General features: G+C 45.9%; 4 protein-coding genes across 5 annotated transcripts; 1 reads left to right on the forward strand and 3 right to left on the reverse strand.

The window, feature by feature from the left end:
- Nucleotides 1-1,772: 1,772 nt before the first annotated feature.
- Nucleotides 1,773-5,742, reverse strand: FAM180B (family with sequence similarity 180 member B). The gene is made up of 3 exons (XM_082762500.1): nt 5,316-5,742; nt 3,418-3,497; nt 1,773-3,136 (listed from the first exon to the last, which is right to left on the reverse strand). The coding sequence occupies exons 1-3, from the start codon at nt 5,584-5,586 to the stop codon at nt 2,693-2,695; spliced, it is 795 nt and encodes a 264-aa protein (XP_082618626.1). The 5' UTR covers nt 5,587-5,742; the 3' UTR covers nt 1,773-2,692.
- A 5,528-nt stretch (nt 5,743-11,270) lies between these two features.
- Nucleotides 11,271-15,967, reverse strand: NDUFS3 (NADH:ubiquinone oxidoreductase core subunit S3). The gene is made up of 6 exons (XM_082762195.1): nt 15,806-15,967; nt 14,967-15,064; nt 14,569-14,718; nt 13,247-13,372; nt 12,707-12,826; nt 11,271-11,520 (listed from the first exon to the last, which is right to left on the reverse strand). Exons 1-6 carry the CDS (start codon nt 15,918-15,920, stop codon nt 11,353-11,355), a joined length of 777 nt encoding a protein of 258 aa, XP_082618321.1. The 5' UTR covers nt 15,921-15,967; the 3' UTR covers nt 11,271-11,352.
- Nucleotides 15,968-16,039: 72 nt separating this feature from the next.
- Nucleotides 16,040-23,040, forward strand: KBTBD4 (kelch repeat and BTB domain containing 4). 2 transcript variants are annotated; one of them, XM_082762194.1, is made up of 4 exons: nt 16,040-16,073; nt 17,370-17,990; nt 20,544-20,650; nt 21,227-23,040. In XM_082762194.1, the coding sequence occupies exons 2-4, from the start codon at nt 17,399-17,401 to the stop codon at nt 22,085-22,087; spliced, it is 1,560 nt and encodes a 519-aa protein (XP_082618320.1). In that variant the 5' UTR covers nt 16,040-16,073; nt 17,370-17,398; the 3' UTR covers nt 22,088-23,040. The 2 variants fall into 2 exon arrangements, with proteins under 2 accessions (XP_082618320.1, XP_082618319.1); XM_082762193.1 differs by lacking the exon at nt 16,040-16,073 and adding an exon at nt 16,091-16,190 and having other exon boundaries at nt 21,227-22,888.
- PTPMT1 (protein tyrosine phosphatase mitochondrial 1) lies at nt 23,040-25,282 on the reverse strand. Its single transcript, XM_082762196.1, has 4 exons — nt 25,104-25,282; nt 24,916-24,996; nt 24,398-24,589; nt 23,040-23,303 (listed from the first exon to the last, which is right to left on the reverse strand). The coding sequence occupies exons 1-4, from the start codon at nt 25,254-25,256 to the stop codon at nt 23,163-23,165; spliced, it is 567 nt and encodes a 188-aa protein (XP_082618322.1). The 5' UTR covers nt 25,257-25,282; the 3' UTR covers nt 23,040-23,162.
- Nucleotides 25,283-25,345: the final 63 nt, after the last annotated feature.

The raw sequence follows: 25,345 nt of genomic DNA on the forward strand, positions 1-25,345 counted from the left end.
TGACTTTCCTTGCATATCTGTTAAGGGAATAAATGTAATGAAATTGAATGTAATAAAAAATACAAAATATGTACAGTTTTCTCAGGTTGAAATTTGTTGGTGGCTGTGAGACTTGTGTTCTTTTAACGGCCTGAGGTGCCACTTCAAGAGGGAAAGAAGTGTGGCGATTGTACGAGCTGTGGTATGGGTTACTGAGCCAGATGGTTACTGGGGCTGTGCACACACTTTTCTATTGCGTGTGTATGAAGCGTTGGTGCCTGTTATGACTTTATTGCAAGTTCCATCATATTTGTCGCTTTTCTTAATCTGAACTTCCTGAAGTCAAGAAGAACACGCAAGACAAGTGTTTAAGAATCTCAGCTTCCATTTAATGAAAATAATTCATTTGGGAAACATAAATAAATAATAATAATAAAAAAAAAAAGTATGCTTCTAGCCTACTAGGATAGTAGGGGCTAGAAGGAGGAGGGCACAAAGCTATGAATGGACCAATCTCTGAACGCTCAGAAGCAAGGTAAGTGAAGTGTTTTTAAATCTATTATTTGGGTCATGATTTTTAAGTGAGTAGTATCATGCCATGCAGTGGCAGTAGTTTCCCCACAGATGAGCTCCTTGAATACAAGGCTATGGATAACCTTTATGCCACATTGCTAACCTAGCACGGACGGGATCAAAGGGACCACCACCAAGTGACAGGTTCTGCCTGCGTCGCCGTGGGTTGTCGTAGTCTGCGCCCCGTCGAGCTGTAGTGCTGCTGCAGTGGGACTGCTGCGGCTGTAGAGGGCACTGGTGTGTTCCTACAGGGCAGCCGAGACGGGCAGCAGGACCCCAGAGTTGGGTGTTAGGAAACCAGGAGGCTGGAGGCCCTATCGCTGTGTGGTTAGTGCTGTTTCCGTTGAGCTAGATGCTCAGCTATACCCTGTTTTGCCTCCCAAAATACATAAACTGCCAAAGTGCCAAATCTTGAGCATGCACGGAACTTTGTGATATCACTGGGATGCAATTTAGAGTCTGCTCTCGAACAGACCCTAACAAAATCCTGAATTCAACAGAATGCCTTTGTATCTGAGTCACCAAGCCAACCCCCTCGATGTTTATCCAGACACTTCTGGAGCTTAGGCTGTATATTCTCCAGCAAGGCAATATTTTCAGGCACTAGTGACATCCCAGCTTAGCCTTTCAGTGATGTTCTGTGCTCAAACTGGATGTATTTGCAGCCACTCCCTAACTCCATCACTCCATATGTATACTAGATGTTAAAGACTGAAGACTGAGGAAAAGGATGAAGGGTAGAGATTGGAAGTATATTAAAAACAGAAAACAGGGCTGGCAGAACATGGTGGGACACTAGCTTACTAGAAGTTGTTTCAAATGACATGCTAATCTTCATCCCTACATTCTTTGGGGAAGGAAAAAAAAAAAAGATAAATCTGTCCTGCGGTGTCCTTTTGTAGCCCTAACCTTACCTCTAAACCCATTCTCTGTGGCATCTTGCTTCCAGGCTTCTTATTACTGCCTCTCCATCTGTTGGGCAGCAGTGGCTTGGAGAAAAATAAACTAGGTCAAAAGCTAGCAGTTCCCACTTTGAATGTCACATACTCCCCTTTTCAGCATGGAAAATTAAGAGTATATTGATAGAAAAAGAATTACAGATCCCACCATCTAAGCACACACAATGAATTTTTGAAATTAATATAGGTAGAATGGCAGCAGAAAACCCAGTCGAAACAAAAACAACATCAACAAATCAAAATCCTCCTGTACAGATAATTATATTTATTTATTTAAGTCCAGACAGCAGCATGTGAGACAGAAAAAAAAGGTTAAAGATCTACTTCTATAAAATAATTATATTTCTGATTTTAAGAATAGAGATTGTGTATTTGTTATGTTTGTCTTTAAAGTGCCATAGTTGTATATATAAAAAAAAAAAAAAAAAAAAAAAAAACTTCAGAAGAGGTAAAATCTGCTGAAGAAATAACTAGGTCACGATCCTTAGGAATTTAAACGAGACGTACAGAAGTGTATTCCAAATGAATAGCTGACACAAAGCTGTATACATACGTAAATATGATATGTGAGCACTAGGAAGCTTCCTGGAATACAGACATTTTCAGATTGATCTTTAATGAACACGTGAGGTGGTAAATTACTGTGGACACATCAAATGTGATGCTGCATAACCAGAAAGCTGAAATTAAACACACCACCTCTATTGTGAAACACGGCAGCGTCTGCTTCACTGATTATTGGAGAGGAGAAACGACTGCATTTGGCTGAAACCACAGAAGGAATATGAGGCTGAACTGAATTATTCAAGACGAATTCAACTAGGACACTAGTGAAACATCCTGGAAAAAAGCTGCCAGGACATCTCCCTAGAAAGCATCAGTGATCGAGACAGATAACACATCTAAATAGCACTGCCCACTTCAGCTCAGCCCACTTAAAAAAAAAGAGAGAGAGAGAGAAAAGGGTGAGATGCACTTTTTGGTTTTGTCCTGGTTCATATAAAAACTAAAAACCTGTGTATAAATCCTTAGAGGGCTGCCAGCACAATGCAGAAAGCAGTACAAAAAGGTGTAGCATATTTCTACAAAGTCCTGAATACTGAGGAAAGATTGCCAGCATTCAAAACAAACAAGGACGCAGCTGAAGTCAGATGTGTCCTTTCCCGTGGCACTTTCCCTTTTTAAGTGTCTCTCTTGGTCCTGGCCAGGTTAGAATGATAGAACTGTTTCAGCGATGCTAAATGCGAAGGTTTCTCCTTCCAGGGCCAGGAAGCCATAAGGAGAGTGGAATTTGCAGGGCAGAGCCCCTTGCACAGATCACGAAAGATTTCATCAACTAGCTGGGAGAAGAAATGGATCCAGAGATTTTTATCCAGACCCTGAATGGAGCGAATCTGATAGGCACAGTAAACACTGGTGAAAATCAGACGGTCATACTCTCCTGGAGGCAAAGGGGTATCGATCAGTGAATAATATCTCAGTAGCTGCTCGATCTCCATCGGTGTTTTGGGAACTTCACTCTCTAAGATCTGCATGAAACGCCGCGCTGGGCGCAGGGAGGCCAGCTCCTCGTCCCGCAGCCGGATGGTCCCATTGGCCTCGACGTCCAGCCTCCCCCAGAGCATCTGGAAGAGAAGAGCAGCACAAACATCACAAAGCCGCCTGCTCAGTGTCCGTCTCTGCCGGCCCCACGCCCCTGGCCCCAAGCCTTGGCTTCCCCGCAGGGCCCTGTCCAGCCTCCCCCGCCTCTCCCCCTGCCAGCCCGCCCTCCTGAGGCATCTTCCAGCAGCTCCCGAAATACAGTGGCGATGAGAAGGAGCAGAACAGGTGAGTTTTTACGTGCAAGCAGGTGGGAGCGCAGGTGCTAACAGCGCCTCTGCCCAGAGGCCCCCAACACCCCGGAGACCTCTAACATGACGTCGGCGTCCTCTGGGCCACGACGGGGTGTGTTGGTGCTGGCACCATCCCTGCTGCGAGGATGTTCATCTGGAAGACATCAGGCAGAGTGTGACACCACAAGATCATGGCCCTTCCCATTCGTTTCTGTCATTTGCTTGTTGATAAAGCCTTTGGTATTTCAGAGCTGTCACTCACGGCTTGCCAAATACAACAGATGCTGATCACAAGATCTCAATGAGCAAAACAAGCTTCACAAGAGAAGCAGAAGTGGTTAAGGGAGGCGAGTATGAATTTTGGATATGATGACCCCAAATCCTGCCAGCACAGAGCTATAGCATGTGGCAGCAAAGGCATTTGTCTTGGAAGGCTGCAAGGAGCCCCTCACTCTGGGGTGGGTGCAGCAGGAGTTTGAGCAGATGGGTTTTGACAACAGGTTGTTTTGTAGCTTTTGCTAGGAGAAAGAAATGCTGCCCAATCAAAAGAGGATGCCAGGAGGCTCCTAGAACCTGGAAATATTGGTGGAAATATTACTTGGTGCTCACCCTGATTTTGTACTTGTTCCCTGAGCATCTGCCACTGGCAGATGCAGATTATGAGTCTAACACGGTCAAATCCATGGCTGTTCTCATGTCCAGCTAATTTCTTGCCAGGCCAGCTAACCTCATTTAAACAGGGAAAAAATGAATACTAGGCCAGAAGAATTAATGTGAGTTACATTAATCCCAATAATCCTTTATTTTTTGTTTACTAATTCTTCTGATACTTTAACTTTCTTTTTCCCATATTTGTTCTTTCTTTGTGAAAAAAAGGAGACGCATGTATCCTCAGTCCAGAACTGTAAGATGGATGCTGCAACCCCTCCCTTCTTCATGCTGATCAGCACAGTCACGAGCCAAGACCCTCTTCTATGGCTCCTCTGGGTCAGGAAAATGAAATGCAAAAGCCGATATAAAATAGTAAGCTCTCTGACACTCCTCTTTCTTATTATTTTTATACGGATAAAGCTTTTCTATATTAAAAAGAGAGAGAACATACATTGAACACTCTAGAGTTAAGGTCAGCAGGTGCTCAGAAATAGTAGAAAAATGATTTAATACTGTATGTGTGTGATGACTGCTACCAAAGCCCACTTCCAACTTTCCATTCTTGATTAAAGCTTTTCAGGGTGATAGATGTACAAGCTGCCTGGAGATCTGCTGTCCCTTCAGACTGAGCTTTGTTTCTCTGCACAGCTGCAGGATCCCTAATGTAAGCCAGCTGGGGCTTTGGAATGTGAGCTGGGCTGTAGCTGCTTTTTCCTCTTCCTCCATGGATGTGCCAGCAAAGCTTTTACACCATCCGAAAATTTCTTTCCTGGGCTTCTCCTCTCAGCTAACTGATCCGCAAAATTCACAGATACCTCTAATGAAAGACATCTGCCTGGCTTGCACAGTCAGTCAATTTGTTGAATAGCCACCAAACTGGTGTTATTCATAACCATCTTATACATTTATGCAGCATTAGATTTTGAAGTACAGTAAGAAAAAAATCAACCAAAGCATAACAAATAATGTATTGAAATAATAACATAAATGTAATTTGCAGATGGGAAAAACAGTCCCTTATTTATCATCCAACAGTTGTTCTGTTCCCAAAAAAGCACCTAGAAAACCCACACACATCATTGCAGGAGCAGACTTTTTCAGCACAGCCCCCCCGCCACCAGAAACAGCAGCAGGTCTCCATCCTGCAGGTAGGTGGGCACAAAGCCCAGCTGGGACTGCAGCTAACGCGCTCTCCTGCGTCAGCACAGCTAGCAGATGCGTTTGACTTCATCTGAAGAAGCAGGCAAAGCGTAGCACCACAGGAATTGCACAAACATTTGCCAAGCCAAGGAGCTGCCCCACGACCAGGTGCGCTTCCTACCTGTCAGCCTCTGGGATCCAGCGAACACACACAGCACCAGCCAGGCGTTGAGCTGTACCTGGGCCATAGCAGCCGTGCCCAGTAGTGGTTCACATCCCCTCCGCGGACAGCGCCGGGTGTAAAGTGAGAGCTGTTTGCTTCTGTCTTTCTTGGCTGCTTCTAGTCCCAGCAGCCTCTGCTGGAACAAATCTGCCTTGCTGTGTTTATGGTTGCAGTCCCGGGAAGGGCTTTGCAGTTGAACTTGCTGACCCAAGAGGCTATTTTCCATCATATTTTGGAAAGTTGGAAGACTTTGTTGTGAAGTTTTTGGCAATAATATTATTTAAGGTTCTCTTCCAAAGACTGACTTTCCACTGCAATTTATTATACGGAGCTATTAGTTGCAAGAAATTTTACTACACATGATTGCCTCTGAGGAATGGGGGAACCCTATGGTCCCCTCCTCCACTGCACAGTGCCTCTGTCCCATCTCTATGACCCTTCAGTTTTCCCTTTTACTGGGTTTGAAAATTTGCAAATGATCCAGAAATGTCACACAGATAAGGCCACAGTCTGGGCAAATTTGTGGTAGGGCAATAGCAGCCAAAATATACAAGCATGCAGAAGAAATGTTACTTGTTCAGCTCTGTAGCAAATCTTTGGGAAGGAATAGTTGGTGTAATGACCTAGCAAACTGCAAGGACCAGAGCCAGTCAGCCTTCAGCACCTCATCATCCTCTCTTGTGACTTATGGGTTACAGTGAGCAAGGTCTGCCTTAGGTGTTCTGAATTATACAGAGGAAATTTCATCTGATCCCCTTCACAGCAGGTATCTGTGCTGTACACATCCTTGCACTTTCACGAGTGCCTAACCCTCACTTGAGACACGGTGTATTTCTCCTCTGAGTGGTGCGGTATTGTTGCAGGTTCACCGACAGGTTCTTGGATGTGAAGGCCATACAAATCAGTAATAAATATAAATAAGTAGCAATGCCGTCTCCCTCAAGCTAACGGTGTTCTCTGGGGAAAGAAGTCTGCCTAGAAAAGACAGGAGAAGCTGAAGTGCATACCCTCCTGAGTGAGTTGGAGGCTGTTGGTTTGTGGTGACTTTGGTCGCCAGCTATTTTATGGGATGATGTTGCAGTTAATAAGCTGCCAGTGTGCAAGGCAGCCGTTTTTCTGAACTTCCAGGATCTGCAGCTATGCCCGGCAATATGTGCTCACAGCAGCTATCAAAAGTGGCACAGATTTATTAAGGAAGGAGGAGCCCTCAATATCTGGAGCCATTTTTCCCCTCTGTTTGGATCAAAGTAAGACCTGTATCTGTCATAGCCTTGGCTATCTTACAGTCAGATGACACTTCTTTCAGTTTTCATTATTTTCTGCTGCTTCTGCTTCAGCTGCATCCCTTTCTTCTGAGATACCTTTTATTAAACTGTAAATAATATGCCACTCAAGAGGCAGACTCGGATGACCCATCTGCACAGTGAGATTGATGTGCCTTCTGGTTCGTGCCAGTCCTTTAAAATTCGCAGTGTACACCAGTGTACACATGACTCTGTCTAGAAGTTACTTTAAAAAAACAGCAACAAAACCCCACATCTTGCTGGTCATGAAATAGCCTCTCTAGTATGCATCTGGGGGGATTTTGGCAAACATCTGCAAAGGTCGTAGTTGATTTTGTCGGTAGGAGTGTTTCCTAGGAACAGCATGCAGCTGAAGGTCTAGAAGAGGGTACCCATGTGGTGGGAGGGAGAAGAGAGGAGGCTCACAGGCTGTGCTGAGGTGACTGATACAGCAGCAGGTAGGAGGCAAGCAGAGGTGGTAGACACTGCCTTGAGCTGGGGAAACTTTGCACAACTGCCTCTCTATCCCACAGAGAAAGGCAGTTGCAGAGCACCGATAAATGTACGCTTTAGCTCTTTATGAACCAGCAGTAGTTATATGGGACGTGCACAGAAGCAGGCATGAGTTTGTAACAGCTGCACACAGTCCCTGCCCATGCGATTGCAATGTTAGGTGGTGCACCTGCTCCTCCTGAGGGATTCTGTCCTTGCCAGGTATTCACAGCTGAGCATGCACAACCCTGCCGCTCCACGCTCCCTCTGGTCATGCCATCTGTTGTAGGCACAGTTTCAGTGTGTCACATCGAGCCCGGTTTCTGCAGGGTCACCCTGGCTGCTTGTGGCATTTCCACCAGGACCTCCCGAATCAGAAAGACGGGAAAGGGGAACAAGATATGCGGAACCCAGATCTGTAGGAGCTGGTTGGAGGTTGATCCAAAGTTTGGTCCAAGTAGCAGAAGCTTTGCCCATCACAGGGTGACGGTGCAATGGAGTGAGGAGCTACCAAAGGAAGAGACAAGTGAGGTAGCAGCCACTGTAACCCAGTTTGCCAAAGTCACAAGAAGCAGGATCTGCTGGGAAGAATTCCTCTGGTACTTACATTATAGACCCCTGCAGGCTCTTGAACCTTGTTCACTGTCATTTTTAGTGCCTCCATCAACCGTTATGTTTTTTGTTCAGGCCTTTTATTTCGCACCTTTTGTGGGTCTTTCCGATTTTTCAGTTGTAAACATACCCATAGACAGCAGTGTTTGTACAGGTGAAGCTAGCTGGCCTGTCAGCACTGTGAATTTCTGCTGCTTCCTTTTCCTATTGCAGATTACATCTGCATGCTGGGACAGGCACCTTGCCACAGGGACCTGCACAGGCTATGCTTAGGTATGTAAGAGGCTTAAGGCAGCACAAGAAGTCACAAGGTGTGGATAATGCAGCACCAGAAGAGCCTCTTTGGAAGAGATGTTTCTTTGAGATAGGACTGCAAAAAGTTTGGCAGCATCTTCATAAAAGGGAAATGCTGCTTAAAAATTGAAAAAACCTCTTGCTTGAAATGTCTCATGCACAACTTGGGGAGACCTCAGTCCCCTGCCTAGGCTTGTCTAGCAGGTCTGCAGGGGAGGAAGATGAGGAGATGAAGAATGGTGAGAGAACAGGAGAAGAAAAGCTCACGGGAAATGTGATGTTTGAATCACAGGAGAGGAAAAAGAAATAAAAGCTGGAGGGAAGTAGGAGTAAAGTACTGTCCATAATCAGATGGGGCCTCCACAATTCAATCCTTTACAGATATGGTGCTGCTGGTCCTTCAGGAAATGGTCTCCCTGTCTTTTTCTTCTAGTCTGTGAGCCACATCCAACTGCCTGAAGCAATAATGTGTAACAAAGGGAGAGAGGGCACCACCCCACTGCACCTACTGCACAAAAGAGTGGGATGGGGCCTCTCACAATGGGAAGATGTAACGGGATGCAGGTAACATGACTGTCATCTAGCCTGTCCTTCAGTACTCCTGTAACATCTGCTCTGCAGGAGTCCAAGGCCCAGCTGAAATCCCCATCTGCATCTTGACTGGAGATCAGTCATCAGGGCCCGTACAGATGGCGTGGCTGCGATGCAGCCGGATACCCTAACACCATCGATGGCCACATCCCCAGGGACAAGAGGTTGCTTGCCCAGCTGTGGGGAGGAAAGCCAGAATGCTGGAAAACACCAGCTAAACACACTCAGCTGGGGAAGCTCAACACGGTGAGTGTGAATCATCACTTGAAGTCTAGTTATTCAGCTCTGCAGCATCAGAAAACACAGCTCCCGAATAGGGCATCAGCTACCACAGATATGTATCTCACCCAGCATCCAACTACATCTGGGAAATCCAATGCAGACAAACAAGCTGACAGCCTCATGGAGGCTGGCAGCGCAGACCAGGCAGTGACAGAGACTTGGAAGATAACTTTGTGCTTGACCAAGCTGCAAACAGCCTTGCCCACCATAAAGTAAATGCTCACCAGCTACAAGGACCTCAGGGCAATCAGGCTTGTGTGTAAGGATAGTCCCTGGGGCTCAGGAGCAGTGGAGGGGGTGTGCCAACACTGGCACTACTTTGTGAAGCTATGTAAGCTCCATCTCAGGCATCCAGGCACCATGTGCCCGGGTGACTAAACTGCACTCTTCCCAAGTTCCATCCAAGACTTCTCTAATGAGAAGACATTTGGGTCCGTTAGCAATTATTCCACTTATTAAAGACCTACTGGTGCCAATGCCTGTCCCCATGGGGCTGTTTTGGCTCCAGTACACACATTCTTTCAAAAAACTTGCATTTTATCTAACTTGACAGAGCACCGTGTCTAACCTTTCATGACGCTATGTCAATCAATTTCTCCTGTTATACAAGCATTATGTTTAAATTGCTTTTTCCTTCTGTTCCAGCCACCAGTCTTCTAGCTTACCACACTGGGAAATACATATTTTTATGATACATGGACCACTGGCATGGTGCCTCATGCACCCTGGGACGGGTGAAGGAGAATGCAGCGTGGGGGGCAATGTGCTCAACAAAGAATTTTCTCAGTAACAGAAGTGGTGCCACAAACTTTTCTGTCTTGTGCAATGGGCATTCGCATGGAAAAAGAGCCCGTGCAACAGAAAACAGAACCAGCTGTGGAACATATTGTGGGAATGACTAAAAGTACATTTCCTTTTTAATCAATCAAATTAATAGCAGACCATAAGGGGAGCTAGGAATCATGTAGAACCCCAAACTTCTCCTGATTTCCTGTGTTCCCTTCTCCTTTCTTCTTCCCACAAGAGCTGTACTTTTTAAGGAAAGTGACAAGTGCTATCAGTTTTAACTAGAGAATGCTGTTCTGAGTCACATCCCAAACACTGCTGGCCATAGCAGCCTGAAACAAATTAAGGAAAAAAATAAAGAATTTAAGTCCATGCTTACAAGTCTAGAGTGAAAACAAACATGAAACCTGATTCTTACCATACGGTTCAGCTCTTTATTCTTGCAAACAGATCAGATTCTCGTCACAATGATTAACTGTCCTTTTTTTTTTTTTTTCCTTAACTGAATTTATTATTGTTCTATCTCTTCCTCTATCCCATATTCTGACCACCCTGATTCTTCTTATTTAGTGATCTTACAATTTAAAGAGCCTTAAATAGCACTGGGATGATTCAGGTAGTCTCTACAAACTCTTCTGAATTATTTTATAAATTCTCTAATACAACAGTTTTCAAATTTTGATGAGGTCAGTCAGCTTTCTGATGAAGAACTGCGTTATGCATTTTCTGGACTAAGAACAAGGGACATTATTAATTGATGACTGCTGTAATGTAATCTCATTCAAACAGCTGGTGGGTGGACTCAAACTACAATATTTCTCCATTTTTTTTTTGGAGAGAGATGAGATTTTCCACAAGAGCAAAGATAGTGGTAATGCTATTATATCATAGAGCTCAGAGTAATTGGAATAGTGACAAAAAGGCACGGACTCTCGTCTGTGGCACAAGGGAGGGGAAAGGAAAGGAGATATTTTTGACTGCAGGAAAAAGCAGTCTGAAGAAGTTGGAGAAACTGAAGACTGCTAAATCGTGAAGAAAAAGCTGGCACGAAGTAGCATGTAAGAGGTTACCTGCAACCCCTTCTGCCAGCAGAACAGCCAGACCTAACTCCCAAAGAAACAATGCAGACATTTCCACAATCGATTTGGTGTGGATCCAGGTACTTCTTGTGTTGTTCTACTAACAGCTGTTTGAGAACCATTTACAAAAGCTACGTGTGTTATGCTACATTATGATGATCTTCCCATCTTGGAGCTGAGATACTGTTCTCCCATTACTTACGCCACACAGCTGTTTCAGATGTCTCCTGGAGTCTGCACGAGTGAGTGCTCAGGCTATGACTTATGTCTACAGGGGCAGCTAGCAGAAGCCGTGTATCTACAGCATCTCAGCCATAGGGAATGCCTGGACTCCATTCAATTTCCAAGCCAAAAAGACAAATCCAGTGTCTTACAGTTCAAAACAGCAGATAAACACCTGCCAGTTGGACTATCAGGACTGTAAATTAATATCCCTCATCCTGTGCTTTTTATCTAGTTCAAAAATAACATTACTCATGTGACCATGACAGACATGAATCTCACATCAATTTTTATTATCATAAATACTATGTTAGAGCAGAAAGGATAGTGCTGTGCACCTGCTCCATTCTGATGTTATTTTGCGTCTTCTTTCTTGGCTCCTGCTTCTATTTTCAGGGGTTCTGGAGCTGCACGATAGGCAGGAAATGTCTCCCAAGGACTATTCAGATCAAACTTGCGAAATTCCTGAGATAGCTCCACAGGTTCTGCCACTACCCGTTTCACTTCATCATCATACCGCACCTAGAACAGTGCAAAGGACACAGGCCGGTCATTTTCATACAGCCCTCATGCTCCCTCCATTAGTGGATGTACACAGTAATGACCCAAATCGCCCTCAAGTATGAGTAACCCCAGTTCTTATGCCATGGATAGGGCTCAGGTCTCTGCCACAGCTTCAGTGCTCCTCATTCTTGAACAAGAGCCCTCCAGATGCCACCAAGACCTCTGTACTCTCCAAAAACTCCTCCTCTTTGCTATCATGCACCCCACATGTCCTGGCTAACCAACCTGAATTAGGAGTGCCCAGCCTACAGTCCACATGAAGTCTACTCGGAATAACAGATTTCTCCTGAGAATAACAGAATAACAGAAGTTCTCCTGAGTCACTGCGATAAGGTGGTCCATCCACCTGGCAGAGCTGGGGACTACTCGTGTATATTTATAAATGCCTATTAGAACAGCTTGTTTGGTTTCAGTTTTGCTTCCTAGCATAACATTCAGAACATAGGTGAAGGGTAGCTGAGTACCAGATAGGCTTGATTTACCCTCGTTGTGTCAGTTCCAATCTCCAAACCTGTTGCCTAGTCCTCGCTTACAGGATTCCACAATTTCTATTTTCTTAAAACCCTCTGTTGCCTACAGAACTTCTTTATCTTCTCCTGAGATTCAGCTCAGTCTTACAACTATACCAAATATGAATGCTTCTGCAAGGCAGTCATTTGAAACTAGGCAGATACCAAATACACTCATTTCACATGTGGTTTACCACACAGAGGTAAACATTTGATAAATGACAAGTCAGTTCAAATAGAGTTTTGTTATCTGGGCCTACAAGAACTCCACAAAGTAAAATTCCAACTGTATAAAGATCAGTCCAGTCATTCATTCCAATGGAAATCTCCAGTTTTGCAGTGGAAAGTTTAACATTTCAGATGAAAAACAAAAAAGCAGAAGCACTTTCTCTGCCTTTGGCATACGTCTCATGAAATTTGCTCAGTGTTGCTGGCCTTAGGCTGCCTTATTATAGATAATACTTTGTGATGACTTGAAATGCTGGAGATGCATATGCACTGGAATATACACACAAGTGAAATGTCTTTAGACCCCTTTTAGATAAAGGACTGCAAAGCATTCACATCTCTGTACTGAAACTCAGAAAACAGTATAAAAGAGATTTGATCACTTTAGACACAAGTGCATCTCCTACCTCCACATAACCAGAGAGTGGGAAGTCCTTCCGGAAAGGATGGCCTTCAAACCCATAGTCTGTGAGGATTCGCCTTAGGTCAGGGTGGTTGGCAAAGAAGACACCATACATGTCCCAAACCTAAATGAAAGGGAGCCAAATAAATTGAATTAGATAGTCAATTTCCATCTTAAGCTTTCCAGCACCTCCATGCTTCCCCACCTCATATGGAAAGGCCACTCCAACCAAGAAAACAAAGGAGTTTTCTTTGTTTGTTCGTTTGAAAACACCCTGCTAGAGGTAAGGGTCCTCTTACTTTGAAAAAAGTCCCCTTTGAGTATTATATCCACAGAATTTCAGTTCCATGTCCAGCTTTGTGCAGTGCCAGTATTCCATGCAGGAATAAATTTAAAAGCAAATTAAACAGTGTTTTTCTCCTATTTGGAAAAGACAGCCAGTGAAACACCTCCCCCCTTCTCAGGGCCTTAGATAATGACATTTTTTTAGGAAAATGCAGCCCCACCCAACAGAGACTCTGCTCCCAAATAAAATGGCACTCACCTCCCTTTCATACCAGTTTGCTGCCTTGTGCACAGACACTGCTGAATCGATAGGTGTCAGCTCATCAGTGTATGTCTTCACACGGATCCGACTGTTGAACCGCAGAGACAGGAGATTGTAAACAATCTGCAGTAGGATAAAAGAAGGCATTGGCCATGCATGGACTTTATGGAGATCTCTTCACAGTACAGTACTGGCTGAGAAAAGATGTATGAAGCCTATTTCAAATATTCCTTCTCAGCAAAGTCACATGCAGCACCTAAGAGCTGGGCATGAAAAATCACCTAACTGAGGCTCTGATAGTTTTTCTTCATTCAAGAGTAACAAAAAGGATGTGGGACGTAGAAAACATCACTGATGAGGAGCTGAAATAAAGATTAAGAATAAATCTTAAAAAAGGAGAATACTTATGGGATGAAGACGCATGATGATTGTCTTAAAGAAAATGACTATTAATTACCCCCAGCATCCAGTGACTCTGTTGGTAAGTGATTTGATACCACAAGATAAACCAAAAGGGGAAAATATATCAGCTACTTTTCATAATCTTTCTAACTTGCTGGGAACAAAACCAGTTCACTTCTCACGTCTGAAAGATGATCTGCCCAAATTGGACAAGGAAAGAAGGACATCTCTTCATCAATAAAGTTGCCTAAACCACAGTCAGCCTCCTGCAACCTGTGAACTCCACGTATTTTCTTCTGTTATAAGATTTTCCTAGGCTAAACTACAACAAGGTCTTTGCAATAATACTGTGAACAAGGCTTTCTAGTAGTAGGTGAGAAGATAATATAATGAGCATCTAATGTCCTTCAAATAGGTCCTAATTTTCAGAAGATGCTTTTAAAAGTACTAAAGATTTTTCTTTTTTAGAAGAAGAGGAAAATTGTTAAGGAGAAAACTGGTGGAATTTAAAGAAAAACATGACTGTCCACAGCAGCTGACAGACCTAGGTAGAAGAAGGAAGCGCACCAGTTCCTACTTGGCCAGAAAAAAAGTCTAGACACTTTAATGAAATCAAAGCAAAACAAACAAACAAAAAGAATAATAAATAAATAAACAAACAAAACAAACAACCACCTCCCTCCAAGAAGAGGGGGGAAAAAAGACTTTCAGCAGAACACAAAAGGAAAGGTAGGAACCCATGTAGTATAGTTCTGCTACTGCTCCCAGGATCAACAGGTTAAACAAACCCAGCACTTCAGAGTGGATTTTTTTTCCGACTGTCAGAAAGCAAAAAATGCAGTCAGAGCTGCAACAGCATCCACAGCCATCAGCAGGTGTGGAGCTCTCCAAGTCCGGCAGCTGTGAGCGGTTCTTACCTCAAAGCGGTACTGCCGAGATGGGACATCAACAGCAGTCAAGTCAGCCAAGGATTTGAACTGGGCATTGGTGTGATCCCGAAGGAAGGTCAGAACTGGAATAATCCCATCTGGATGGATCAGAAGCTCCAGCTCATTGAAGCAGGTCACCTGATGAAAACAACAGAAGGGGAACTAGCACTGACACTAACAGGTCTCAACATTACACTGAATCCATATACAAAGAAAGCATATGGTACAGCAGACATGATGACATCAGAGAAAAAGGCTCAATAACAGCCCTAATTTTCACGTAATTCTGACAATCTTTCATCCTCATAACAACATCTAATAAGAAGTAGTGAGTTTATGGGTTGCAGTCACCTCCCAGCATGAACAATTTCTTAAACAGCACCTACCTGTGCTTGCTGGACATACTTGGGCAGGATCTCCGCCACGTACTCCCCGAATGCACAGAGCTGCTTCTGTTCTACTTCATTTTTTGGTCTGACGGTAGCTAAAGAGAGCAACAGGAAAAGCAGTAACTCCCATCCCGTGCTTAAAAATCCCTTTAATCACTCTAACTGTCTCTCAGTAACTTCTGCAGAAGACAGGAGGATTCAAGTAACCCAAAAAGCTTTTTTTTTTTTTTCTGGTAAATCCAAAGCTAAACAAACCACACATGTGTAGAGGAACAAAGGGCACGTCACAGAGACTGGCCTATTGCTACACCTGGAGAACAGGAGGCAGAGGGGAGAGCTTGTCATCTCCACAAATACCTGAAAGGAGCTTGTGGAGAGCAGGTGACAACTGGTAGGACACGGAAATGGCCTCAAGTTGCCCCAGGGGAGGTTTGGATTGGATTTCGGGAAGAATTTCTCCACAGAAAGGGTGGGCAGGCACTGGGACAGGGCAACCAGCGAGGTGGAGCCCCTGTCCTTGGAGGTATTAAGCGAGATGTGGACGTGGTGGTGCTCGGGGACGTGGTTTGGAGCGGGACCCAGCAGGTCATCTAATGACTGGGTGACCCCAAAAAGCCTTCCCAACCCAGATATCCCAGTTTCGGCATGCTCCAGCGGCACGGCGGGGAGGGAAACAAGATGGAAGCGAGGGGCTGCCGCGGCCGGGTAACCGAGCCCACCCGCCGACAACGCAACAGAATGGCCCCGCTACTTCACCAACAACACAACCGAGTTTTCGCCGGGGGGCGACCCCTCGCCCCCTGCCGGCGCTCAGCGCCCCCCGCCCGCCCACTTACGCCGAGTCTCCGCGGCGGAGCCCCCCGCCGCCCGCGCCTGCCCCAGCACCCCCGGGGCCGCTGCGCCCCGCGGAGGGCAGCGCCGCGCCAGGCCCCGCAACGCCGCCGCCAACATCCCCACAGCACGGGCGGGCAAGGGCACGGCCCGGAAGAGGAAGGCGCCTCCTCCTCCTCCTCCTTTTTCTCCTCCTCCTCCTCCCTGCTCTCCCCGCCCCGCTGCGGCCGCTCCCCGGGCGCTTCCGGGTCGGTCGGCGGCGCCTGGCGCAGGGTGAGGGTCGCGGGGGAGCCGCTGGGGCACCCCGGGGCGGCGGCGGGAGGAGGAGGAGGAGGAGGAGGAGGAGGAGGAGGCGGCCTCGGGGCGGCGGCATGAAGGGAGGCGCCGCAGGTGGGTGCCGAGCTGGGGAGGGGGCGGCGGGGAGGCCGCGGGGAGGCCTCCGGATGGGAGATGAGGGGGGTTCATAGCGGGAGCTGGGCTGTGTGGGAGGTGCTGCCAGGGAGGGAATGGGAGCTCCCCTGAGCCCCACAGAGCTGTTGTCGGAAAAGGCAGGTTTGGGAAAATGAAGGGTGGAAGGGTAACGGGAGGCCTCTTGGAGAAAAGCCTTGGCTGTAGGTGAGCGCTCCGCTGGAAATCGCGTTCAGGAATAAATAATTTTGGGTCCTAGTCACCAGGGTGGATAATCAAGGAGCTATTTAGAAGCTATTTCTACTAGGCGTAGAAACAGGTTTAGAGGGAACGCAAAGGGGCATCTCTTTGCTTTCAGTGCTGCTGAGCCATGTTAGCAGAAAGTTCTTCCTACAGCAGAAGCTTTTTTGACCCAGAAACTGCTCAGAGCATTGCACGTAACCTCTGTTACCTACTAAGAAATGCAGCAAACTGAGTTATCCTCCCCACTGTGGGGAAACACTGGCTAACAGCATCTCGCATGTTATTTCGCATGCTGAAGATGTCTGGCACGTTAGCAGGCTGAGCATGACCACGAGTTACCTCATTTGGTTTGGTTGAAGAGCTGGCAGTTATGTCTGTCGGGCTTTTGGGTAAAAACAAACCCACCTGACTTGGTAGCACTGCAAAAATTCATCGCTTCACTTCTGGATGCTAACTAACTCCTACTAATGACACGAGCTGCTGCCTGTGCTCGTTGTAGTATGATATTCTAACTCTTTTCTTTTATCTAGCCCAACTAAGGTGCTGTCACTTTCTCTTGGCACTGCCAGTTTCCTAGGGGGGTTGCTGGCCTTTCCACTTGAATAACTGTTGCTGCATTTCTTTGTGTCAGTGAAATGAGTTGCGAAAAGATATGCAAATCTTGCAACTCTGCTGGGATGCAATGCTCACTGTACTGGAAGTTTTGTATACATTATAATCTTAATCATGCCAACTTCTAATTTGTTTCAGTTGTTTGAGGTTCTGAAACTCAAGCAGAAGTTTCTGGCTGTGTTATTTATATTCAGTCTGAAATATGCTGGCCTCTTACCAGTATGCTTGATTTTTCCCTGTATCCTGAAGCACTGCGTAATCGTGTTGGTGGGGGGAGAAAGCCTTATAATCACTGTGGTTTTACAGATTGCTGGAGGTCTGATCTGTGCAGCACCATGGACTCGTCAGAAGAGACTGGAGGCTCCTCTGCAGAAGAGAACTACTTTGTGAACTACACCTTCACCGACCGCTCCCACTCGGGCCGCGTGGCCCAGGGAATTATGAAGCTCTGCCTGGAGGATGAGCTCTTTGCTGATGTTACGATATCAGTGGAAGGCAAAGAATTCCAGCTGCACCGTTTGGTCCTCTCAGCTCAGAGCTGCTTTTTTCGTTCCATGTTCACTTCCAACCTAAAGGAGGCCCACAACCGGGTGATTGAGCTGCAGGATGTCAGCGAGAGTGTCTTTCAGCTCCTTGTGGACTATATTTACCATGGGACTGTAAAGCTGAGGGCAGAAGAGTTGCAGGAAACCTATGAAGTGGCAGACATGTACCAGCTGACTGCCCTTTTTGAGGAATGCTCCCGTTTTCTGGCTCGTACGGTGCAGGTCAGGAACTGTCTGCAGGTCATGTGGCTGGCAGATCAACACAGCGACATGGAGCTCTACACAGCTGCCAAACACTGTGCGAAGTCACATTTATCTCAGTTGCAAGACACGGAGGAGTTCCTACACCTACCTCTCCGCCTACTGACAGATATCCTTACAGGTAAGGAGTTTTTGAGAGTAGCCATGCTGTGGATCTGGGAAGAGACTTTCAGCCTGAGAGTCTAGCAGGGATTGATCAAAACAGATGGAAAGATACAAGCTTTCACAGTCACTGCCTATTCAGAAGCTTAGCTAAGCAAGGCAAAATATTCTGGATAACTGAATTAGAAAAAACAAAACACCACAACACCATAAATTGTTAGTGGACATGCTATAGACCTGTCAGGATCTATGGTACAGAAAATGGAGATAGAGGATGCTGGTAATTCCCAGCAGTTCCTGAGCTAACAGATTGGAAATATTACATTTTTTTAAATGTAATTTAGTAACTTCTAACAATTTTTGTTTGCATTAAAAGTAAACAAAGAAGCATTTCCAAAATGAACACCTTAAGAACATCTTTTTCTTCTGTTGTAATTCTTAATCATTTAACATTGTAATGCAATGACTCAACATCTGTAAGAAGTCTTGAGCACAGGCTACCTTTCTAGACTATGTTAGTGTTATTAACAATTTTACATAATTGTTAGGATTATTTAGGCTAGGCAGTCAGCTGACTGAAATAGAGGCAGTGTAACATCTTGGGTAATACAGTAATTACTCTTAATGTAAAGCTAATAGTCTTCCATGGTAATGGATGTAATGACTTAGTGTTGTGAAGGATGTGTCAACATATTAACAGCTTGCTTTGTCTGACACCACTGCTTAAAGGTTCCCTGCTGCCCTTATATACAGTCAGCACTATAAAACCTCTTCGTGATGCTCCAGTCACTACTCTATTTTTGCACGTTTCTGTATCATTGGTAGAGGAAGCAAGAGCGTAGGAGAAGCTCATACAGTCCAATGTGCTGGACTCGAGACTGGAGAGACTCCCCCTTTCTTGCTTTAATTAAAAATAATTCTGTGAACAAGTAAATTGCTATAGTTTGTGTGTCAGTGGTTTATATGCTGTTATAGTGATAAACCTGCTGTAACCGTCTTCCTTGGAACACTGGCAAATTTCCCCATAAGACCTAAAGTATCCTCTAAAGTTGAGGTTATGCCTATGGGAGTCTTTACAGATACTCAATTGCAGTATTTGTTTTGCAACTAAAGAAATTCGCAATCAAAGCTATACGTAGCTAAAATTTTAAACAAAGTTGTGACTTCACTAATACCCCAAAATGATTAAATAATGGGTGACTGACCTCTTATAGCTTTAACTCTTCCTCATTGTGATACCATGTAGTAATCATAGTTTCAGGACTTTGGCCTTCAGTATTTGTGGTCCTTAATTAAAATAATTGCTTAAGAATTTTTTTTCTATGCATCACCTATTTCCGTATATAGAATCATGTTACTCAATATTTATGGCGAAACTTGGTCCATGAAAATGGATTAATGGATTAAGAGCTGAAATACACTCCTACTGCTGGTAGGGAAAATCTTTTGGAAGTGCTGCTGCTTTGTCTAGTTAATGGACAATTAAATAGAGGAAGCTATTAGTAGCAAGGATTAAAATAAACTTCATGAAGATGGTAATTTATTAAGCTTGCCTTCTGTTGCGCCCTGGGACCCATTTCAAAATCAAAGTTTTTCTATTTAACCACTACATCTGATAAACAGCTTATGGAAATCAATTTTACTATTGAACAGATTCAAAATAACCTGCTTTCTCTCCCTGCCCCTCCCACCTCCCTTTCCTCCTTTCTTCCAGTATGGAGAAAAGGGTCAGAATTTGTCAGATGCCTTCAGCATCACCGAATTCAGGGTTTGTTGGACGACGAAATTGGAGAACCTTTTTAAAGGGAAGCCTCTCAATGAATACAGGCGTAATTGCTGGTGTTAGGGCAACTAGCTGACTTTCAAACTAGAAGGAAGCACTTAAAATCTTCTAGGTAATGTGCTGCTGCTGCAATAATTTATGGCGTAGCTAAAACTTCCAGTTATGCCTGGAAACAAATCGAAATCTGATGCAGTCTGTTAAACGTAAGTGTTTCCTACTGTCACACTACTAAAGAAAGCTGTAGTAGCTCACAGGGGATTTCCAAATGTTGACAGGAAAGCAGCAACACAGATGTTCAGTCTTGAGGGTCAGCTGTCTAACAGCGCTCAGAGAAGAACAATTTCTGCGGATGACCTTTGCTAGATGAGTTTCTAGGACTAGCCAATGAGCCAAGAAATGCAGCTGCTGAAATTTTCATTTTCAAATAAGAGAATCTTTCTACCTAAATGCTTAATTACGTTACTATTTTTTTTATCATCTCAAAGCATGTAAGGGCTCTTCCCTGCCCTCTTTCTCTTTGAGACAGCTTCCTTTGTTGAAAGTCATCCAAAATGCTTGAAATCTGACAGCTCTGTCTTCTGATATTTAACCAAGCGAATTGCATGTAGATGCCTGGCTGGCAGTGCTGATCATGCCTGCCAAAATCTATAAACCTTTGTATCTTTTTTTCCTCCTCTACAGGGTATGGTTTGTGGCAGGAGGGGGTGAGGGAGTTGCAGGAAAGGATTTTCTTAGGTACACGCACCTGTGTCTAGATACCATAAATTTATTTCTGTCCCCAAACCGCAGATGGTGTTCCGTGTTCTCAGAATCCGACGGCTGCCATAGAAACCTGGATCAACTTCAACAAGGAGGAGCGAGCAGGCTTTTCAGAGACACTGCGATCAAGTCTGAAGGTATAAAAAGACCTTCTGTTCCAGGCTGGTGTAGCATTTGCTGGTGTTGCGCTTCCCAAGGCAGGGTATATTCTGTTTGCAGGTGCAACTTGAAAGCCGCAAAACACAAACACCATTGAAATTCACAAGGTTTGCATGAGGGATACTCTCACTGTTATAAATAGCAACCCCACTGACAGCTTTTTTAATTTTAGCCTGAGGTTGTTTTTGTTAGTGATTAGGGCAATGCCGCAAATAATGCATTTCACCAGATACTGTTATCTGAGAGACCATTCGGAAATCTTACTTTGGCATTCCCCTCATAGTAAGTACTCTCTCAGTGAGGTGGCCAACCCTTAACTAAACTGCAGTCACTCGGATTCCAATGAAGTCTGTTGCTGCTTTGCTGTCAGATATGACTGGTGTCTTGAAAAGGCTCTGAATGCTCTAGGGTAGCAAGGTTTGGGAAGCAGAGTGCATGCCTCACGCTCACAGGTGGGTCCTGAAATGCTGAAAAAAATCAGTCTTGGGCATCGCTGACATTAGTGTGAACAGACCTAACTGTGGTAAGGTTGACAAGCTCCTCCTTTCTCTTAGGTGATTGGGGAAAATGTTCACATCTACCTGATCGGAAAGGAGTCATCACGTACACATTCACTCGCTGTCTCTCTGCACTGTGCTGATGATGACTCTATCAGCGTGAGTGGCCAGAACAGCCTGTGTCACCAGATCACCGCAGCCTGCAAGCATGGCAGTGACCTGTATGTTGTTGGGGGCTCTATTCCACGACGCATGTGGAAATGCAACAACGCCACCATAGACTGGGAGTGGTGTGCGCCCCTGCCCCGTGACAGGCTCCAACACACACTCGTCTCTGTACCAAGCAAGGATGCAATATATTCCCTTGGGGGGAAGACTCTGCAGGACACTCTCTCTAACGCTGTGATATATTACAGAGTACGAGACAATGTCTGGACAGAGACCAGCCAGCTGGAAGTGGCTGTCTCAGGGGCTGCAGGTGTAAACCTTAACGGTGTCATTTACCTGCTGGGCGGGGAGGAAAATGACCTGGACTTCTTCACCAAGCCCTCTCGGCTTATTCAGTGCTACGATACCAACACGGAGAAATGCCACGTGAAGCCATACGTACTGCCTTTCGCAGGGCGCATGCACGCCGCCGTGCACAAGGATGTGGTGTTCATCGTAGCTGAGGGGGATTCGCTGCTGTGCTATAATCCCCTGCTGGATAGCTTCACCCGGCTGTGCCTGCCAGACGCCTGGAGCTCAGTACCCTCCCTCTGGAAGATTGCCAGCTGCAATGGCAGCATCTATGTTTTTCGAGACCGCTATAAAAAGGGCGATGCAAATACTTTTAAACTCAATCCAGCCACCTCTGTGGTCACGGTCACAAGCGGCATCAAAGTGCTGCTCACTAACCTGCAGTTTGTACTGGCCTAAAGGGGGAAAAACAGGCCCAGTGGTAGAAAAGGCAGCAGTGATGTTGTGCTGTGCAGCTCAGAGGCACCCAGCAACCCTCCGCACCAGTCCCAATAATTAGGAGCTCACAACATCCAGTAAAGCGCCCATCCTCTACACCCGTGCAGAGGGAGTACAGGCTTTCTGGCTGTGGGCCTGTCCTTTTACATAGCACTATTCAAGTTGAACTGATGCATCTTAGATTTCAGATGGACTAAATGCTATTACTGTGATCCCTTGATGATAAGCTGCTTGTGTTTGAGGCCCAAACTGCAGCAAGTGGCTTTTTTAGCCTGGAACCCATCCACCAATAACAAATCCTATAGCATATGGACGACATCCTCCTTGGCACAGACTGCTCGTTTTAACTGCCCGGGAGATTGTGGGTTGCTGCCATTGTCAGTCACAGAGAGATGTGCACTGTCTGTCCTCCAGGGATGTCCCCGTTTAAACGTTCCTGTGTCCCTGTTCCAGAAGGAGAGGCTGGCAGAAATACTTAGAGCAGACAGATTCCAGAGCTGTCCCCAAGACCCCGAGTAGGTTGCATTATGCAGCACTTCTAGAGGAGTGGTAACAAACGGGGAATCTGCTTACTGCTCTATCATCACCCAGCATAAAGAGGGAGATCATTTTTATGAGCATTGGCTTCCTTTACTGTACAGGGAATCCCTGCCTGTAATCATAGCATAGTGTTGGTGACAGATGGAACTAAGACCACTCCCTGCTACCCCTCTGTTGGCACTGTAACCCTTTGGGTAAGAATCTGAATAAAGTCTCTGCTGAGACAGTTTTCTTTTCTTTTGCTGCAACTATTTTAGAGCCTTCTGTGGATTGCAGTTCAGCTCAGTGCTAATGCTGTGCATGGGAGAGATCTGTGGGGCTCCCAGAGAAAAGACTAGTCTTAAGAGAAAATGCTATAATGAAACAGCCCAGATTTACTGTAATTTATGTAAAAGTTTCTTTATTGATGGTCAAGACGTACAGCACCTAAGCCTTTGTTAGTTCATTAAGGCCTAAGTTTTCTTTAAGGGAGACGAGACTGAGATTTTGATAGTTCTTACTGACCCTCTGCAGTTGTCCCAGCAATCATGTTCCTGTGAAATGCCTCCAGGACTTGGACTTGTTTACGACGAATGAGGATGTGGGGACGGATCTTGGCAATAGCCTCTATTGCTTCCTGGGGGGTCCAGTGATGCAGCTGAAAAGGCAAAAACCCTGCAAGTGAAAATCCATTCCACCCTTGCACTGCTTAATGGAGCCTTTCTAGATGCTACAGGCAATGTTAGCGTTGTTAGAGAACCTGCTACTTTGTCCCTTCTGGTTACTTCATCTTCCTCAGGAGGGCCTGAGTGTCAGTACAAGTCTATGAAGTGAGTTCCTCACTTAAAGAGGTGGTTGCTGCCTTGGACCTTGGTTTTCTACCTCACTCATGCTTCCTTCATGTTGTGAGTAGTTTCCTGTCCTAGTCCCACCAAACCAGAGAAAAAGGGCAGTTTTTTTTAATTAAAACTTCAGTAGTACCTCTGGTGTACTTCAGCACTTAGAGCGTCATTATGGAAAGGCCTCCCAAGGGAGTGCTGAACAGTAGGATCCCCAAATGGGATTTTGTTTTCAGTGCTGGTTTACCTAGTTGGCTCTGTAGTGGAACTCAGAAAGCCAAAGCTATTTTTCTTGCTCCTGAATTGTATTTATAGAAAGGCACAGAGTGGCTCATCGTTTCAGATAACCATGAAGTCTAAACAACAAAAACTGAGGTTTATCTGCTCAGTGAACCTATCGTCACATGCAGCTTGTTATTCCCATCTCCATCTGTTCTGCCCTAGAACGAATTAAGAATCTCAGAAGCATTCTAAACGGGTTCAGAACTTAATGGCCCAAGAGACCAAACGGCTTCTTGAAGTCTGACTGATCTGCAAGAACCAGCCACAGAGCATCAGGCCATGTTTCAAAGCTGTGTCACAACAGCAGTTTCTCCTTCCCATAGGACCAGGACATCTTTGCCAGTACTTTTAAATGTTGTAAGTGCAGGTGAACGAGGTGTACAGAGATAAAATAGATTAGGAAAGAGAGCTTAGTCTTCTGTTCAGTGAATGTAAGCTTCGCTTGTTGATTTATCTTGCGTCTGCCAGGTTCCACGAAGCAGGGAGCGATGTGAGCTTGGGGCCTGGCTGTCCACCTCCCCTGAAACGCGTGCCCAGCCCAAACCCCGTACAGTCACACACCTCAGGCACTTGAGCAAAACCAAGCTGAAGAAGCTGGCCGTGCGTGCCCGACTACGAGCACCCTTCTCACCTGGATGAGATATGCTGCCACCATGGTAGCGCTGCGGGACCGCCCGGCCTTGCAGTGCACGTAGACGCTGTTACCTCGCTCGCGGTGCCTCAGCAGGAACTCGACGCCCCGCTGCAGCTGCTCCAGGCTGGGTGCCCCGCTCAGGTCCACGGTGCTGAGCCGCAGCTGCTCCACCCCCAGCGCCTGCCATTCCTGTCAGAGACAGCCCCTTGAGCGCTTAACACCCTTTTATTTTTATTTTATTTTTATTTTATTTTTATTTTATTTTTATTTTGTTATTTTATGTTATGATATTTAATGTTATTTTGTGTTATGTTACGTTATTTTATGTTATGATATTTGATGTTATGTTATTTTGTTACGTTACTTTATTTTACGTTTACATTATTTTATGTTATGTTACTTTATTTTACGTTTACATTATTTTACGTTTTATTTACGTTATTTTTGTTATGTTTTTTTATTCTATTTTATTTTTATCCCTTCGGGGGGTGAGCCCGGCCCCCGGGGGTGCTCACCTGGGCGGAGCAGCACAGGTAGCGGGTCTCGTACTCCTCGTTCAGCGTCAGCACGGCTCGGACCTTCTCCTCTGCCACCAGCTGCGGGCACAGGCGGCCCGGTCAGGCCCCGTTAGGGCCCGGTCAGGCCCCGTTGGGCCCCGGTTCCCCCCCCAGCCCCCTCCCCAAGCCCCCCTCTCCCCACGCACCGCTCGGCTGCGGCCCCGCAGCGGCAGGGCGCCGAGCAGCACGGCGCGGTCGATGCGGTGCAGCCAGGGCCGGCGGGCGGCGGGCAGGGCGGCGCGCAGGGCGGTGTAGCCCAGCGTCGGGTAGAACAGCGCCCGCGCCGCCACCCCCCCCATCCTCCGCGCCGCCGCCGGGCGAGCGCACCTCACGCGGAGGGAAAGGGGGGGAACGGAGGGAACGGAGCGGGGGGAGGCTGCGAGAGGCG

This window comes from Aythya marila, assembly GCF_965140915.1.
Source record: "Aythya marila genome assembly, chromosome: 5".
Lineage (NCBI taxonomy): Eukaryota > Metazoa > Chordata > Aves > Anseriformes > Anatidae > Aythya > Aythya marila.